This window comes from Cynocephalus volans, chromosome 1, assembly GCF_027409185.1.
Source record: "Cynocephalus volans isolate mCynVol1 chromosome 1, mCynVol1.pri, whole genome shotgun sequence".
In the NCBI taxonomy this organism is placed as follows: domain Eukaryota; kingdom Metazoa; phylum Chordata; class Mammalia; order Dermoptera; family Cynocephalidae; genus Cynocephalus; species Cynocephalus volans.
The window spans coordinates 30113336-30131075 of NC_084460.1; the positions used below are offsets into that span (position 1 = coordinate 30113336).

Sequence of the window (17740 nt, forward strand, 5' to 3'; positions counted from 1 at the left end):
ATTTAGTTAGTTTGACAAAGTGAAAAAGAGCTTCAGTCATTTTGTCTGTAAAATGAGATTAATAGTACCTTCTTTAGATTTGTTTTAGGGATTATTTGGTGGTAAATACTATTTTGAGTATTTAATATGTGCTTACCACTGTCACTGTATGTGTATTATTTAATCCTCACTACAACTCTGAAGTAAGTTTTATTATCATTCCCATCTTTCTGAGACTTTGATTAGGTTATGGGACTTGCCAAAAGTCAAACGTGGTAAGTAAGTAGGGTTTGAGTAGGAGTTCTGTGGCATGTTCTACACAGGAGGGTAGAAGGCACACAGGAGGGTGCCCTTGTCACTCAACTTTCTTCCTATCACTACACATAGAGATCTGCTTTCTAATTCCATCACTGACCCTAAGTTATTTTGTGACCTTGGACAAGTCACTTTCTCTGGACCTTAATTTTCTCATCTACCCTTAATGGCAGGGACTGTATTTTATTTGTCTGTGGTTCCGCAGCATCTGGCTAGACAGGCCCTGGCATGTAATGGGTATTCAGTACTGAGGCCATTGATTACATTCGAGGATTCTAAGGATCCTTTTAGTCTCTTCTTTCTTTGAACATCCTAAGTTCTTCATCTTCTGCTCTTTTCCTGAGCATCATTTTTGTCACCTAGTCCACCTGGCAGCATGACCTTATTTCCTCATGTCTATATGTCTTAGGCAGTCTTGAACAGGGTACTTTCAGACAGCCCACATGGTGCCCATGTTTTTCCTTGTCTGTGAAATATATCTAGGATAAACCAACAGGGATAACACAAGTTAAAGGGTAGAAGGAGCCAGCTTGCAAAGTCAGAGAAATGCTCTTATTCCATTCCTATCCAGTAGGGCCTGGGCTGAGGGCAGCTCTACTGGCAGCCCTGCCAGGCCTGAGTAATGACCACAGCCTGGAGCAGGGTTTTCCATGAGCTCCATCGCGGTCTCCAGTAATTGGAACATGGCACCTTCCGACTTGTAATGGATAGCAGAATGAGAGGGGCATTTGTCACTGCCTGACTTCCCTGTGGAAAAGAGGCTCATAAGTCACAGCTGACAAACCCTTTGATGACTTTTAAACTTCATTTACAGAAAAGAATAGCTATAATCAACCAACAGCAAGCAGTGACTAATCTCGCCACATTATCACTGTGAGGAGCCAGCCCCTTAAAGCATGGGAAGGGGGAGAGAGCCATCCCCCAGGCTCATAGCGAGTGCACATTGGCTCTTGGACTTGAGAGCGAGCCTTAGCAAGACCCCCTGGCTCCATGAGTTTGTGCCAGAAGGATCAGAAGGCAGTAGGAGGTAGAGAAAGAAACTGACCCCAGGCATGTACAGGCACACCCAGCACTGAAGCCATTCTGGGCCAAGGTTAAGACCACTCTGGTCTCACATATTTGTTCCAGCTCTGCCATTTCCTGGCTTGAGTAGGACTAAGCATTAGTTTCCTGTCTGTGAAATGGTCACAACACATACTACCACCTGTCTCGTAGCAGAAGGCTTAGTGCAGTTCATGGTGCATAGTAAGTGCTCAGCAAATGTGTGATCATGATAATAATCACCAACATTTAGCCCTGGTAAAGTCTTTTATGGTCACATGATCCGCAACCCAAGGTCATGTGGCACATTAGCAGCAAAGCTAGGACCATTTGTCCTGTGAGTGGGGGCTCAGTGGGAGTAATCTAGTGGAGTGCGAAGAGCACATGCTTTAGAATCAGGCAAGCTTAGGATCTTTCAGTTCTATCATGCCACTTAATGTGACTATGGACAAATTATTTAAGCTCTCTCTGAGTCTCACTGTCTTCATCTGTAGAGTGAAGATGATACTACTTACCTCATTAGGTTGCAATCAGGATTATGAGAAATTATGCCTGTAAAGCTTCCAACACAGTGCCTGACATAAAGTTGCTGCATATTAAATTGTGTGTTCCCTTTTTCCTCAAGACAAGAATAAGTATGCATCTACCAAGGGAACAGGAGACAGTAATGAAAACATTCAAACTTCTATTTCCAGCCCTACCCTGGATATACTTGCAGGACAAAGGGGAGGATAAGAGAATCAAAAAGGAGAAAGGGACACATTTTATACATTGTTTCTCCATTTCCTCCTAGCAGACATAGCCTGTCACCACCCAGTGAGAATTCATCTTAAACATCTACCCTTTTGGTAGCACCTTCTATGATGTTCCTACCCCTTCTCTGATCTCCCAGGTGCTCTGCTTGGGCTGCTTCTGGGTCAGTGGACTCCATCCTAAGGCACATGTGCTTTGTGGCCATGGTGGATATCCCCTGCTGGAGTGGGAGTTGCTTGAGATCAGGTACCAGACCAATTGCTGGATGAATAAATAAACGACTCATTTGTTAATTGTCTGACCCATAGTTAGCTCAGTATTTAGGTATTTATAATTATGATTAGATGGATAAGTAGGTGTTTGTGTGATTTCTTTGGCAAAAATAAAGAGATTAACAATCATTTGTAAGTCCCTGACTCTCAGTATTGGGGATTTGTAGGCCTAAGGTTGTCACTTACCCACCCCTTGATGCCTTTCCCCCATAGCTTCGAAGGGGCACTTGTCACAGAGGCTAAGCCGCAGCATAAGGCCACAGTCAAGGGTAGAGCTCGTGTGCAAGATGCAGGCAAGGTAGGGTATATACCCAGACCACACTGCAGGGAGTGATAAATGTGGCTGATCCCTGCCTTCTGTTTCTGCTTTGGGGTGTCCCTTCAGGACCTACCAGATGCTGACACCAGTGTTATAGTATAGGACTAAATACATCACAATATAGTTGAGGGGCAGGAGTGGATCTGCAAGGCTTGCCCCTCCTGGCCAGTGTTCTGTCCTTTCCCACCCCCATACAGTGACAGGTATGAGGAGGGGCAATTTTATGAAGTTTCTAGGTTTGGTTCCAGATACTAGGACAAGGGAGAGAGCATGCATAGGCTCCCTACCACTGACTCCCTTATTCTCAGGCAAAGTGTGGAGTACTGGGAGATGACATGGGTAAAGAATGTTAGGGCTGAAATGTAGAGGACTAGAATGCTGGGCTAGAATCACCTGCTTTCAGGGCTGGTCAGTTAGCTCAGTTGGTTAGAGCACAGCCTTGTAACATCCAGGTCAAGGGTCCCTGTACTGGCTAATCGCCTCCCCGCCCCCCCGCCAAAAAAAAAAAAAAAAAAAAAAAAGAATCATTTGCTTTTATGGGGTATTTGGGTTATCCAGTTTCTTAAATACTTGCTGATGCCAGCTATTATACTGGGCACTTTACACACATTATCTCATCCTAACCCTAATCCTGGGAGGTGAGTGTAATTCCTGTTTTCAGTTGAGGCATCTGAGGCCGGGCAAGGTTAAGGGGACATGACCAAGGTTACAGCTCTGAGTGATAGGGCTTGGGATTGGAACTCAGTCCTGTCCAACTCTAGAGCCTGTGCTGTTTTTGCTGTTTTATATGCACTTTCCCTTTCTTACTAGAAAAGAATCAAAAAACAGGTTCCTGGAGAAAGAGGGCTCCTTGAAAAGCAAGTAGAGCATAAGGCCCCAGGGCACTCTGTCTGGTTCCTGGCATCTCCACAGTGCCAGCACAGAGGAGAAAGAATGCTCAAGAAATGTTTGTTGAATGAGTAAAGGGGATGGGAATTGGGTAATAAATAGATACAGATATAATCTTGTATCCTTTTGAAGTATGTTACTGATGCAAAGAGTACTTTCACATCAATTAGCCCAATTTGATTCTTGTATCAGATCTGAAAGGTAGTCAGGGAAAAGATTACTTCTGTTTTCAGAATATGGGTGATAACACTGAGAGAAATTACATGACTTGTTGCAGGTCACATGACTAAGGATAGCAGCATAAGGCCAAGCCTTCTGGACCTGTGGCCTGCAGCCCTTACACTTCCATGCACCCAGGAACCTTCAGTATTCAGCATGCTGGGAGCTGTGATTTCTTACGGGAGTGGGAATGGTCAGGAACTAAAGAACTCTTTTTGGGAAATTAGTCCTGTCTGGCCAGTAATGATCATTCAGGCAATCCTAATGAGCCAGGGTCTGGCGAGTTTAATGAGATTAATAGATGTTCTGTCATCCCTGGCTGCCTGGTAACCAGGAGCCTCTGGACCAAGGAGGCCCTGGATGCTGATTAGTCTAATTGCTTTTCTTTCTCCAGAAATAATCTCCCCATCACTGATTGCTATTTTCCTTCTAAGCCACCCAGATGGTCCCCAGTGTTATCTAAGGGCAGAGAGCTAGCCACAGGCCGCTGTGACTCTCATCCCCATGCAGGAGAATAAGGAGAATAGGACAGAGATATCCAGCAGGACTGGCCAATACAGAGACTCTGAACAACACTGGGGGTAGCGAGAACAAGTGTAGCAGCTCGTCCTTTGAAATGAGCACTTCAAGAGGAAGAAGTCCAGGGCTGGAGAGAATTTACGGAGAGGGGAGTAGGCATTCTGATGGCTGAGTGCCTGAGAGTTCAAGCCAAAGGCTAGACTCAATCTGATCGGCAGGATTAGGAGTACATTAGAGGTGACATGGCAGAGTCAGAGGCTTAGGACAGCTGTTGAGGCAGTGGCATGCATGTAGGGTGTTGAAACAAGAAACCTGGATTCAAGTCCCTGGCTACTTCTCTCACTAGCTGCTTGAGCTTAAGTAAGTCACTTATCTTTGCTGATCCTCAGCTTTTTTCCCATCTATAAAATGGGACTAACAATTTCAGGATAAAGGATATTGTCTTAGTCTGTTTGGGCTGCTATTACAAAATATAAACTGGGTGGTTTATAAACAACAAAAATTTATTTCTCACAGTTCTGGAGGCCAGGAAGTCCAAAATCAAGGCACCAGCAAATTCATTGTCTGGTGAGAGCCCGCTTACTGGCTCATGGACAGCCATATCCTCCTCTCTTGGTAGAATGGGCAAGTCAGCCCTCTGGGGCCTCTTTATAAGGGCACTTCCCAAAGGCCCCACTTCCTAATACATTGGAGATTAGTTTTCAACATAATGAATTGGGGGTAGGAGGGGCATTCAGACCATAGCAGATATAAACCAGCTTTGTTCACTAAAGTCCTGTACAAATATGAGGAATTGTAGAAAAGGGGACCAAGGACCAAGGAAAGTATATGTGGCTGACTCAAGGTAACATATTCTCACTCCGGAAATTGGTACTCAAGGCATTACTATGAATGCGCAATCTTGCCCCTGCAGATTCCTGTTTTTGAAGTCAAACAGGCCTGGGTTCCAGCTCAGGCTTTGTTCTATTAACCAGTTACTTTGGTTCTCTGAGCCTATTGGAGGGTCCCTAAGATACCTTCCTACAGGGCTGTTGTGAGGATTAAATAATGTGAGTCTCTGACACATCATTGACACTTAGTAATTAGAGGCTGTTCTTACTGTGTTGGATCTCTGGAGGTCTCATTTACCCAAAGTTCAGATACCTTTTAGGGCTTTTCTACCTTTACAAAGCCCTGTCACTTTTCTACATGTTAAGGCTTCGTTTGTGTTCCAAAACATAGTTTCCATCTGAAATGTTTAAACTGGAAAAACGATTTGTTTTTGCCAAATTTCTTCTGTTTTTAATAGCCTGAAGAAGCAAGCCCATCCCTTTGAGCTGTAAATTGCATTTCAAAGCCTGTGTCCCTGTCGAGTTTTAATGAGCTTAAGAGCCCAGCTTTTATGCAGCAATTATTTCTCCAGCAGGTAAAGGTGAAGACACTTACTTGGGAGCTAGTCCCATTTTCTCAAACATAACATGTTTTTGAGATTCTGTGCCCACTCCCAGCTCCTCACTGTCTTGGGGGGACCTGTCTCTTACCAGCCCAAAAGGAAAAGTGGAATATTAGAACCCTAAATTTAGAGTCAGAGGACCCATGGGGTAATCCTGCCTCTGCTACTCACTAGCTATGGCATCCTGGCCAAGTCCCTTCTGTTTTGTTCCTCAGAGTGGGGGCATATAAGCTTCATGCTCACTAAGGTCCCTACTAATCTGACATTGCAGAAGTCTCCAGGAACAAATCTGGTTCTCTCTCTCTCTCTCTCTCCCTCCCCTGCCCACCACCATCAAGAATAATCCCTCTACCTACCTCTCCTGAGCTCATTGCTAAGCAGGGGCCTCTGGGAGGCTGCAGACACCTTGCTCTCCATTACACAGCTTATCTGTGAGGCAGAGCTTGGCCCAGGAGGAGAAATACCTTATCAGGTTAATCAGCTTCTGCTGAATAGGATGTCAATATTTTCTAGGGTTCCCACTCTAAGATAGAGGGAAGGTTTTGTAAAGCATAGGAAGAATTGGGTTGTGGGGGGTGAGTTAGCGAATGGTTGATCTGTGGAGGTGGGTGTCTGGGTCAGAGATTAGAAAAGGGTGCCTGGGAACCTCTGCCCCCACTATTCCCCACCACTCAAGGCAGGCCTCAGCTAGCCCTTCTTACCACCTCCTGATATCCTTGCCATTTCTTTCCTAACATTTATTGAGCGCTTACTGTGCCCCAGCCTTTGTCAGACTTGCTTCTAACATTTGCAGGGTAGAGTAAGAGTACAAATGAGGACCCATGTACCATGTGTCTAAATATTTGAAGGTTATAAGTGAAGCTAACAAATTGTGTTGTTTATAACAACTTGGAAGACCATGTCTGAATTTAGAATTCTTGGACTCTTTGGGATTCTATGCCTAAACCTGACAATTCAGGGAGATCTAATCTGGGCCTGCCCTCTTTTCATTTTCTACCCCCAGTTCCATCCCTCACTTGGACATTGTGTGGTCAGTCAAACTTTTCTATGTCCTCACAGATACATATCCCCTTGGGCTTAGAGAATCTGCATAACCTGCCCTCTAAAAGAGTGTGCAGACCTTGAAAGCAGATTGGGGGTTGTTTAGATAGGGAGTTCAGGGTTTGGGTACCTAGAGCATGCTGCAGGTGGGCATCTCTCCTTGGCCCTTCATATTCCTCACCTAGACCAGCCATACGTATACACTTCCTAAGTCTCTTCTCTACAGATCAGAAATCTAACTTTAATGTGAAAACTTTCACATGGCTTCTGGCTGCCTCTCCTTGGCATCATACAGAATGTGCTCCAGTCTGACCCTGACCTTCATCTAGAATGAGCCCACAAATGTCAGTGTTAGTAGAAAAGAGAAGTGTTTGTGGTCTGAGTAATTATTAAATCTTTAAAGGGCTTCACAGTTTGCAAAGTCCTTTTATGTACGTTGTCTCAAACCCCAGGTGATAAGAGAAAAGACTGAGTAGGGCCAAACTTTGCTTACCAGCCAAGAAGTAAGTGCTGATCTCTCCACAGTACCAAGCACAAGTGCTAGCACCAGCAAATGCTTCCTGCTCAGTGGTATTAGAGGCTCCTGGCAGACATCTGAGGGAACTCACAACTGTCATGTCCCTGCCAGGTCCATGGCAGAGCCAGCAGTCATCAACAGATCTCTGAACCATCATCCCTCCCTCTTCTCTTTCTATGTCAGTCCACACCCCAGGCCTGCTTGGCTCCCTCCTGCCAAGGCAGGTGACATCTTCTTGGGCCAAAACTTCATATCTCTGAGCTGAACCACCCAGGAGAGAATCATCTGATGCCCACAGAGACCCATAAACTTCTTGTATACCCATGGGTGGACGAGGAATTGATCTTTGAAGTTTGTCATCCAGGTAGGAGAGGGACTGTCAGAATTGTGAGGAATGGAGAGTCCAAGGGGACCACCATGCATTGAGCATTTCCTGCTGCAATATGAGCATGTTAGGTGTTTTCATGGGTAATCTCCTTTGTGTACTTCATATAAATGATGATTGGAGTAACAAGAGTCTGTCCCTTCCAAAAGTCTGTCATTTCCAAAGTTGGCACTAACCCCTTCATCAGTAGCAGTGATGGCATCCTCTCATCCCCCTTCTCTCATCTAGGGTGGTGCACACCTGATCCCAGTATATTATCCACTGAGCTTACTGCAAGCCGTCTTAAGAGCATTTTCTTCCTCAGAATCAGCCTCATGTCTAGCCTATGATTTCCTTGTAAACAGTGCCACCTGCTGGTCAGAAGGTGCTAGGTTCCAGGCCGGGAGGATTTAGGAGAAAAGGGTTGCTAACCCTAGTGGGACAAAAGATAGACTTTCCTTCTCTAATTCACTGAATAGAAGCCCCCTGCCCCCAAATATTAGGTAAATAGGCTGGTAGGCTAATGAGAGTTTTTTGTACACGTTGCTTGGTGTCTTTAGCATCTTCTGAAATGGCTGTAGGGTAGGGTATTGAGATAGTGAGTTGCACCAACCCAAGCCAACGAGCATAAGACTGAACCAGAAAGTATAAATGCCAGGGCTTAACTTTAGGCTTTTCTTATTGAAACTGAGCTTTTTCTCTCTTTCTCCCCAGAGCCTATGCCCAGGTGTAACCTGTCCAGGGAGGGGATAGGTTTGTGCAGTGCTTTGGGGTAAAAGACATTGCCAGAGTATAGAGAGCAAAGAGTAGGTGCAGTCTAATTTCTAAACCAAACAGAACAAAATCTGAATGTGTAAGTATAAAAAAATTCTTAGATAAATCTGCTGACTTAGACTGTAGTATTTAAGTTGGCGTTAGCTCTGGGAACCAGAGTGGTAAAGTTGAAAGAAATGGGCTTTAGGTACTTACTGATCTGGGTTTGAATGCCCATTACTAGCAAGTTAATGAACTTATCAGAGTCTTAGTTCCTGGAAGAATATGGGTAATAATTATAATACTCACTTGTGGGGTCTTGGGAATATTGTATGCCATCCATAGCCCAGTGAATGCCCAGTGAGGCTTATTTAGCACACCTTTTTCAAAATGTCCAGTACCAATAATGACAGTCATAGCTAGGTCTATGTCTGAATCAGATTGAACGATTTTCATAATATGGTATGTTCCGAGTAGCATTACTTGCAATTACCATGAGACCTCTTTGCCATAGTTCTACATTGAAGGAATAGAAGAAAAGCTGTAGAAGATCTTCACATTTAGATCCTGAATCGGATAACCTTTGAGATGAGCATGTAAAAAGGGGTGGGCTCAAAAGAATTGGAGTCAAGTAGACCAGGGTTCAAATTCCAGCCTTGCCATTCACTAACATTGTGACCTCTGAATGTGAGATTCCTCCCTTATAAATGTCGTGGCTTTACTTACCATGTGAATATCAAATGAGGGGACATATGTAAAGCACCCACCATGAGATCAGCAGCCAGTAAGTGGTAACTCTTGGTAATATAACAAGAAAACAAGATGCTGAAACAGGAAGGCTGGATGCTGCAGGAGTGTGTGTGTAGGAAATCAAGCAATCCAGCATAGCCAGGATGGTGGGTCATGGGCAGCCCTTGAGCCCAACTATGGACCCAGCCTTACAGTGGCTCTCTCTCTTCTAGGTGGCCACCATGTCCTTGAAGATACAGACAAGCAATGTAACCAACAAGAATGACCCCAAGTCCATCAATTCTCGGGTCTTCATTGGAAACCTCAACACAGCTGTGGTAAAGAAGTCAGATGTGGAGACCATCTTCTCCAAGTATGGCCGTGTGGCTGGCTGTTCTGTGCACAAGGGCTATGCCTTTGTCCAGTATGCCAACGAGCGCCATGCCCGGGCAGCTGTGCTGGGAGAGAATGGGCGAGTGCTGGCTGGGCAGACCCTGGGTAAGCCTCTCTCCATAGTATTCTTCAGAGTAGCTGCTGAACTTCACTCTCCAGTTCCCTTTTTAGCCCTCTATCTCCATCCCCTTCCCCAACCACTGCTATGAGATTTTGTAACTTAAATAAACTGAAGTTATAAATTAAGTAGTTATAAAATTGCTGTGTATAGGGGAGAATTTTAGATGCCTCTGGAAAACACTTTTGTACTATTCCTGCTTTCTCAGTGCTTCTTAATGATAAGCTTTATGGTTCTAGTTAAAATGCAGATTCCCCAGAGAAAAGGTACAGAGTGGACTAGCACAGCCTGTTACATTGGGCTACAGATGACTTAGGTTAGAACTCTTTTTGAGAGCCAGCAGGATGGGCTGGGAGCACAAGGACAAAGCGGGTATCCTTGGCCTTCGTGTTACGTATATGTGATGTGACCATGCTGGTAGTCAGCCTTGGAGTGTGTACAGTGTTTGTATATGTGCACATACTTCTGTGTATATGCGTCTAAGAAGGGATATCTATATATGTATTCCTGAATAAAAGGTATATGGATGAGTTTGAACATGTGGATACATACCTTTTTATGTGTAGGTGTAGTGTGTGTCAGAGTATAATTAAGTGTGAACAGATATGCATATATTCATTTCCCAAACATCTATCCTGTACACCATTCTAGCCATAAAGATGTTTGGTAGAATATCCGTGTGGATGTGCATTGACTCATTTGCATATGGGCAATTATGCCTATGATGTTGTAGCCAAGTCTGAGTGTACTTGAGAGTACTCAGGTTAGACTTTCTTACCTGGTTATGTGAACATGTGTGAGCATGTTTCTGTATGTGTTTCTGTGCGCCTGACGTGTGTTTCCATGAGTGTACTTGATAATACACATATGTATGGTGCATATGGCATGTGTGTGTGTGAGTGATATGTTTGTGAGTGTACGTGTATGTGTTTGAATGTATGGAAACAGGCATATCCGCGTGGTGTCTGGTTATGAGCCTAATGTTTGAAGATAACCTTTATTGGCTGCATCAGTGAGTAAAGTCCATGTGTGCATCATGTAGGCACACGAATTATTGCGTGTATGCATGAGAGTGACGTGTGTGGGCACCGCTGTCATGCCAGCATTCCGACTCTGCCTCCTCCCTCCACACAGACATCAACATGGCTGGAGAGCCCAAGCCCAACAGACCCAAGGGGCTAAAGAGAGCAGCATCTGCCATATACAGGTGGGGCGCTCTGTCTGTCTGTCTGTCTGTCTGGGTGGGATGGGTCCCTCTTTGTGAAGAGGGAGTAAACGCTGGTGTGATGGTGTGCTGAGCCTAGAACTTGGGGAGGCATTTGGAGATGAGAGCCTGTGGAGAATGGGCTGAGTGGCCATACCTAAGCTCTGGCCCTCTCCCCTTTGTTTCCCCAGTGGCTACAGCTTTGACTATGATTACTACCGGGACGACTTCTACGACAGGTGAGCAGGGGAGGGGCGTGCCCAGGCATGAAACAGCCAAGCTGGAAGGGTCCTGAGAGATTGCTGGTGCAGCCCTCTCAGGTGTCCAAATGAGAACCGAACCCAGAGTTGTGGACAGGTGTTTGTCCAAGGTTGCCCACAAGTCAGTGGCAGAGCTGGGACTAGGGTCCAGTTCCACAGGTGCCCAGGTCAGAGCTCCTACCACTACACCACACACACTGTCTCACATTCTGACTGCCCTTTTTCTTCCTAGTCCTATGATGAGACTTGAGGGTACTGGACAGCCAAGGAATGTATGAACATAGCCAGTTGGAATACACAACAGGGTCCAGCATCGGTAGCAGGAAGTTTGGGCCTCCTACTTCTGCTTTTTAGTCTCCTTACCTCTCAGAGGTGCCCAGCCAGCTGGAAGGAACCCCAGAGCTCATTCTGAGCCTCTTGGCTTTATGATTATAGCCAACAAGCCAGCAGCCCTTTGAGGTCTGAATTAGTCTCTGGTGGGCTGTGGCCTACCCTCCAACCCCAAGCCCACCCAGAATCCAGCCTTGAGGCTGTGGGTTCCCACTCCAGCAGCAGTAGCTACATTCTTGAGTGGAAGTCATAGAGGAGACTGACCCAAACTTCTCCTCCTCCCTTCCTCCTGCTCAGGCCACCCCCACCAGCAGCCCAGGAAGAATAGAACCTTTTTGAGCTTCGGTTTTCTCATCTGTGAATGATTTCAGGAGACAGTGGTGTAGTGGAAAGTGCTCTAGCCTGGGAACCAGAAGACTTAGGTGCTAATGTCAGCTCTGCCACTGAATAGATTATGTGACTTTGGGCAAATCCCCTGCCCAGTCTGTGGAATGGGCTTGCATCAAGTGATCTCTCAGGGCCCTTCCAGCTCTGGGATTCTGTGGTTCAGTGATTCTGACCAAGGCCAGAGCCGCCCCCTCCCCTTGGAGGCAGAAATGCAGGATTGGATCCAAGGTTGGATCCTTTCCCAGAGACTGTCTCCAGCCATCACCATCCCTAGGGCAGGGGCTTCCTGAATAAAGGCATGCCAAGGAATGGGACATTGAATTGCCCAGTAATGGCAGGTTTCCTGGCTGTCATCAGGAGAGTGGTCCCAAAGTGGAACTGCTGAGGCTGTGGTTCCCTGCAGAAAGGGTTGGAGAGACTCCTCCTCAGCCTGCTAAGTTTCTGCTGGTCAGCAGGAAAAGAAGGCATTCTGGAGAGGGCTGTGTCATGGCTTTGGGGACGCAACACACAGTCTGGGAGCCCTGGGGTCAATTGAGCTCCTGAACCTTGATACCCTGTGGGCCCGTGGCCTCTATCTCTGAAGCAGAGCAGGAAGGGTGGGGTGATTAAGGAGGCCCAGAATAAGGAAAGGGCTTAGAGTCTAGCCCCATCATGTCTCTGAGGTCATGGTCCCTTCACCTGTTGTTCCTTCTAAGGTGTGTTTTTATTAACAAGTTATCTCATGCTGTACCCTCACAGCAGACTTGGGTAGACACTGAATTTGGGTAGCCCTCCTCATTAGGTAGATGGGGAAAGAGGCTCAGGCAGGCTCAGGGATTGGCCTCTATTCCCATACTTCTATTCCTAGCTGGGGATTTGTGCTACTTTGAGGAGATTTGCAAACTCAAACTCTGACCAGAGATTGGGGTGGCAGTTGACTGAGCAGAAGCCAGGTCATGTAATACAGCAGGCCTGGGTGTCAGGACAATCTAGGGGGCCCTTTTTTGGGGCGTCTGTTTGCTACTCAGTTGAATTAGGGTATAACCACTACCATCTTCTGCCTCATCGCCCTTACCTGGCTTGGCTGGTAGGAGAGGTGGATGTAGTGAGGATCCCCGCTGCCATCAAGGTCCAAAAAGCCCATCCTCCTCACCCCAGGGCTTGTTGGGAGCAGGCAGAGGTGTGTAGTGCAGGCCTCCTGGCCCCTCACCAGCCACACGCATTGGGCTAGAGCCACAGTGCCCCCTGGTGGCCATGGGCCGTGCTGCAGCCTCTGGCCCCTTTGCCCTCACAGGCTCTTCGACTATCGGGGCCGCCTGTCACCGGTGCCAGTGCCCAGGGCAGTCCCTGTGAAGCGACCCCGGGTTACAGTCCCTTTGGTTCGGCGTGTCAAAACTACCATACCGGTCAAGCTCTTTGCCCGCTCCACTGCCATCACCACTGGCTCAGCCAAGATCAAGTGTGAGTGACTGTATCTTCTTTTTAGATAATTTATATTTTTACCATTAGCAAAATAATAGAATCACATTTTTTTACATTGGAAAATAGATAAAGGAACAAATCTCCCACAGTTCTGCAGCTCAAACACAACCAAGTGAGTATTTTCATGCATTTCTAAGAGAAAACGGCTGACATTTGAGGAGGAGGGGCTTGGGTTGGGCACAGAGAGTCCAGTGCTGTGACATGGTGCCCAGTGAGGTGATGGTGTCATCTTTCCTCTAGAAAGGACAAGGACATGTCTACACCGGCCCACTGCTCCACATTCACTGCAGTCAGGCACCCAGGAAATCTGATTGCAAAAGACCCACATTTACACATGATGGAGACAGACCTCATCCTATAACACAAGCAAAGACACATGGTCTTGCTCAGATGCACACAGAGGAACATACCACATACCTGCATTCCTGTTCATCTGCTGCCCCTTTCTGAGTTGAGAGGTGTAGGGAAAAGATAGCCAGGTTTAGAAGTGTGGCTCTTCACTATGGGGGTGGCCTCCAGAAAGTCTCAGGAGGAGGCCTTTTCCCTGGATCAGAAAAGAACCAAAAAAGAACTGCCTTCCTGGTTGACAGAATGGGTTTTGGGTTTTGTGTTAGTGTCAAGCCCCTAGGCCTCCGATGACAGCCCTGTCCCCCCCCTCCACTCCCAGTAAAGAGCAGTGAGCTGCAGACCATCAAGACAGAGCTGACACAGATCAAGTCCAACATCGACGCCCTGCTGGGCCGCTTGGAACAGATTGCTGAGGAGCAAAAGGCCAACCCAGGTCAGTCGCTGAGAGTTCTCACCCAGCTCTATGATCGGGCCAGAGCATGGGGAGGACAGTACATGGGGAGAAGGGCTGGGGCAGCCTCCAATTCCAGAAGCCCTGCAGCTCCCTTTCCACCTGAACCCACGTGCTGAGGCCAGCTTCTGCTGAGGTGCTGCCCTGGGTAGCTGCCCCAGGCTGAGTTTTATTCTCCCTCCTCCACCCCTTCCCCCTCAAGATGGCAAGAAGAAGAGTGATAGTGGCAGTGGCGGTGGTGGTGGCAGTGGCAGTAGTGGCAGTAGCAGCCGGCCACCGGCCCCACAAGAGGACACAGCCTCTGAGGCAGGCACACCCCAGGGAGAAGCTCAGGCTCGAGATGACGGCGACGAGGAGGGGCTGCTGACACACAGCGAGGAGGAGCTGGTGAGACCTCGCCGAGGGCGGGGCTGTGAAGGGCCGGGATGGGACTTCGCAGCAGGGGAAAGGGGACCCTCTGAGCTGGTTGGCCCCCTGTGAACACCCTCCTCCCTCCTTGCGTGGGCTCTAGTGGGCAGGGGGTAACTACCTGTTTCAGCCACCAGTCTAAAGTCCCACTGAGGATTGGATCAGACAGTGGGCAGCTTCCAAGCCCAGGGCCTGTTCTGGCCTCCATTCTCTGTGTGTGGGTTGGAGAAGAGGAAATGTGGGCTCAAGGGAGCACACTGTGTCTGCAGAATTCTAGAGAGCAGGACTGGGGTCACCTGGGGAAGCCACAGGGAAGTGGGTGTCATCTGCACATGAGAATTTTCTAAAAGCCACTGCTGCTTCAGCATTAAGCAGGCTGTCTAATAAGAGAGTGAGCTCCTTGTTACTGGAATTTAAGAGGGAGCTTATGTTGAGTAGAGAGATGGATTAGACTCTTAGTCTGTAAGGTATGTTGTATACTTGCTACTCATTTACTTAATGAACACTCAGTTGAACACCAGACCCTGTAGTCCATTCTTTCTAACTACATTTAACCTTAGCAACAGTCCTGCCCTATGCAAAGTATTACTGTTCCCACATTTTAACCTGTGAGGAAACTGAAGTTCAGAGGGGTTGAATAGCTTGCAGGGCCTCATAACTAATCATACCAAGCCAGGATTGGAGGCCAGACCTCTTCACTAGGTCTGGAGCTTTCTCTTTTTTCATCACTGATGGGTTCCAGCACGAGGACAGATGGGCTTGTGGCCATGACAGTCAAGAGGTCCTCCTCATGCCCAAGAGTGCCCTGCTCCTTTCAACCTAGCCTGATACATCCTCATATTCTCTCGGGCATAGTAGTCTCTATAAAGGCCCTAAAGAAGACTTAGATACCCCAAAGATGGGGAGCTCACCAGTCTATAAGGTTTGTTCTGATCCACGGTTTCTCTGCACAGAAATGTGTCACCTGCCACCCGTAGAACTCCCTTGACTGGTTCCTTGTCTTGCCTGTAGACAAGACCATCCTCTCAAGACCTCAAGTCAGCTTTGATAGCTGGTCCCCTGGTCATTCCCCTTGGCTGTCCCTTTCCCTTTCTGACTGTGTACTTGAGATGCACTCTGGGCCCCAGGATCTTTCTGGACAGATGGCCCAGGGCAGGACTTAGAGCTTTCAGTGAGTGATGTGTGGTCTCTCTTCTCTCCTCCTCATCAGGAGCACAGCCAGGACACAGACGTGGAGGATGGGGCCTTGCAGTAAGCAGGTACGGGGATCCTGGTGGCCAGGGGGTAGGGAAGCACTGGAGTGGAGGTCGTACCTTTTCATGGGTCGGGCAGGAATTGTCATGAAGCAGACCTGGTAGGGTAGTACAGTGCCCAGGGATGAAGGCCCTCCCCATAGCCAGCCATCCTGCCACACCCATTTGTGGCAGGGGGCTTGGCAGGCTGAGGAAGCATAGCTTTGGGTGGGCTAGCCAGGCCCACCCAGCAAGGGTTCCTTCAGTACACTCTGAGCAATGTTGCCTGTCTCCACCCTTGAGGAGCTCCTAGTCTGGTGGAGGAGGACACAAACCCTCACCACCCAGTGTTGAGCAGGATGACAGTAGAGGGAGGCCCAGGTGGTGGAAGAGACGATGTGTAGCTGAGTCTGCTCATGATTGAGGAAGAAGCATTCTACGCTGAGGGAACAGCCTTAGCAGAGGCACAGAGCTGTGACAGCCTTTGGTGTGTGGCGAGGCCAAGAGCCTCCTGTGGCTGCAGTCCCAGCTCTGCATCGTAGGGAGAGGACGCTGCTCATCATCAGAGGGTGATGACTGTGAAGGGACTCATGTGCCAGGCTTACAGGCTTGGGCTTGATCCTGTCATGGGCAGGAAATGCTCTCTGTACAAGCTGCACCTGTTTTATCTGATTTCTTCTTCAACCCCACAAGGTTGTGATTGTGCCAGTATAGCAGATGTACAAACAGAGGCACTGAAGGGTGCAGGAAGATAGCACGTATCTCATGAGATTCAAAGGTGTAGTGATTGGTGGGGCCTGGATTTGGACACAGTGGTGTGTGGGCTCAAAGCCTACTTTCTAGCTACTGTTCAGCACCCTGCTCTGCCCTACCCTAGAGGAAACCCAGATCACACCTAGCTCTGTCTCCTTTCTGACCGCTTCTCTTAGGACCATGTTCAGAATAAGACAAACTTAGGTGCAAGAAGGTCTCAAACACCTGTGCTGCCGGGGAGCTACCTTGATTCATGACACACTGCTGTTGTAAGATGCTCCACCAGCAAGGGCTTCCAGAACAGTTAAGTTTAGGAAATTGTAAATATGCAGTCTTCCTCTTGGAACTTCATAGTTTGTTTTACCTGGGAGGCTAATTTTTACCTTGTCAAGCTAGTTCACAGGTGAAGAAATGACTCAGGGAGGGCATGAGACTTGCTCAAGATTACGTGGCCAGAAAATTATATGAGACCAGGGCCAGACTGCAAGCATACTTCAGCTTGCAGACATCATTCCACCCTTTCTTCCCCCAATATCAGTAGCACCAGAGTCTCTTCCTCTCAACCTTAGTCTCTTTGTCTCTCTCTTTCTCAGCCTTACAGGAGCAGTGGCCACCAGCAGGAGAGGGGCATCACTGTCCCAGGCCTCAAGCCGGGCACCCACCCTTGGATGCCACTCCTCAGCGGGTACCAGAGGAGAGCTGGCAGCAGGCACCTTTTTCCCCTGTGCATCGCAGCCAGTGCCACATCCTCTGCAGGTGGAGTTACCGGCCTCCCCCTTCCCTGTGCACCCTCCCTGTCTGCACTGCCCCGGCCAGAGGGCAGAGCACAGGGGTTTCCTCACACTCTGCCTTCCCTCCCCAGGACACTCCCAGGCTTGGGGTTTTTCTATAGGTTTGGAGGGGGGGCCACAGGGAGGGGGGACCTTGACAATAAAGAGATTGGATCCCAACCTGCTCTGAGATGGGATGGTTTGTTTCTCATGAAGGTGTCCTAGCCCTTCTGCCCACTATAAAGCCAGTCTGGTGTACCCCTTCCGTTCTCACCTACTTCTCTGCTCCCTAGCAGGGAACCTTGTCTAGGGTGCCTAATACTGATGTATCTGGACCTTAGTTTCCTCGGCTAAAATAGCCATAGGGCTGTTGGGGAGGGTCAGATATGCTAGTGCCTGTGAGCACACCTTGCTGGCTAAAGCGCCAAGTGGTTGTGACCCACTTGGTCACCCAGTAGTAAGTCAAGGCCTCATCTCTTTCCTC

The 17740-nt window shown here is 47.9% G+C and overlaps 1 protein-coding gene across 3 annotated transcripts in view; it reads left to right on the top strand.

The window, feature by feature from the left end:
• The window catches only part of RALY (RALY heterogeneous nuclear ribonucleoprotein), an 82108-nt gene extending 64672 nt beyond the window's left edge, over positions 1 to 17436 (top strand). For 2 of the 3 annotated variants that reach the window (XM_063094786.1, XM_063094781.1), the window contains 8 exons: positions 9375 to 9639; positions 10787 to 10859; positions 11048 to 11095; positions 13107 to 13273; positions 13962 to 14075; positions 14296 to 14480; positions 15712 to 15760; positions 17080 to 17436. In XM_063094786.1, the coding sequence (XP_062950856.1) occupies positions 9384 to 9639; positions 10787 to 10859; positions 11048 to 11095; positions 13107 to 13273; positions 13962 to 14075; positions 14296 to 14480; positions 15712 to 15756 (888 nt within the window). In that variant the 5' untranslated portion in view covers positions 9375 to 9383 and the 3' untranslated portion in view covers positions 15757 to 15760; positions 17080 to 17436. The remainder of the gene's footprint in view (positions 1 to 9374; positions 9640 to 10786; positions 10860 to 11047; positions 11096 to 13106; positions 13274 to 13961; positions 14076 to 14295; positions 14481 to 15711; positions 15761 to 17079) is intronic. The other variant, XM_063094793.1, reaches the window with a different exon arrangement.
• The last annotated feature ends 304 nt before the right edge of the window (positions 17437 to 17740 follow it).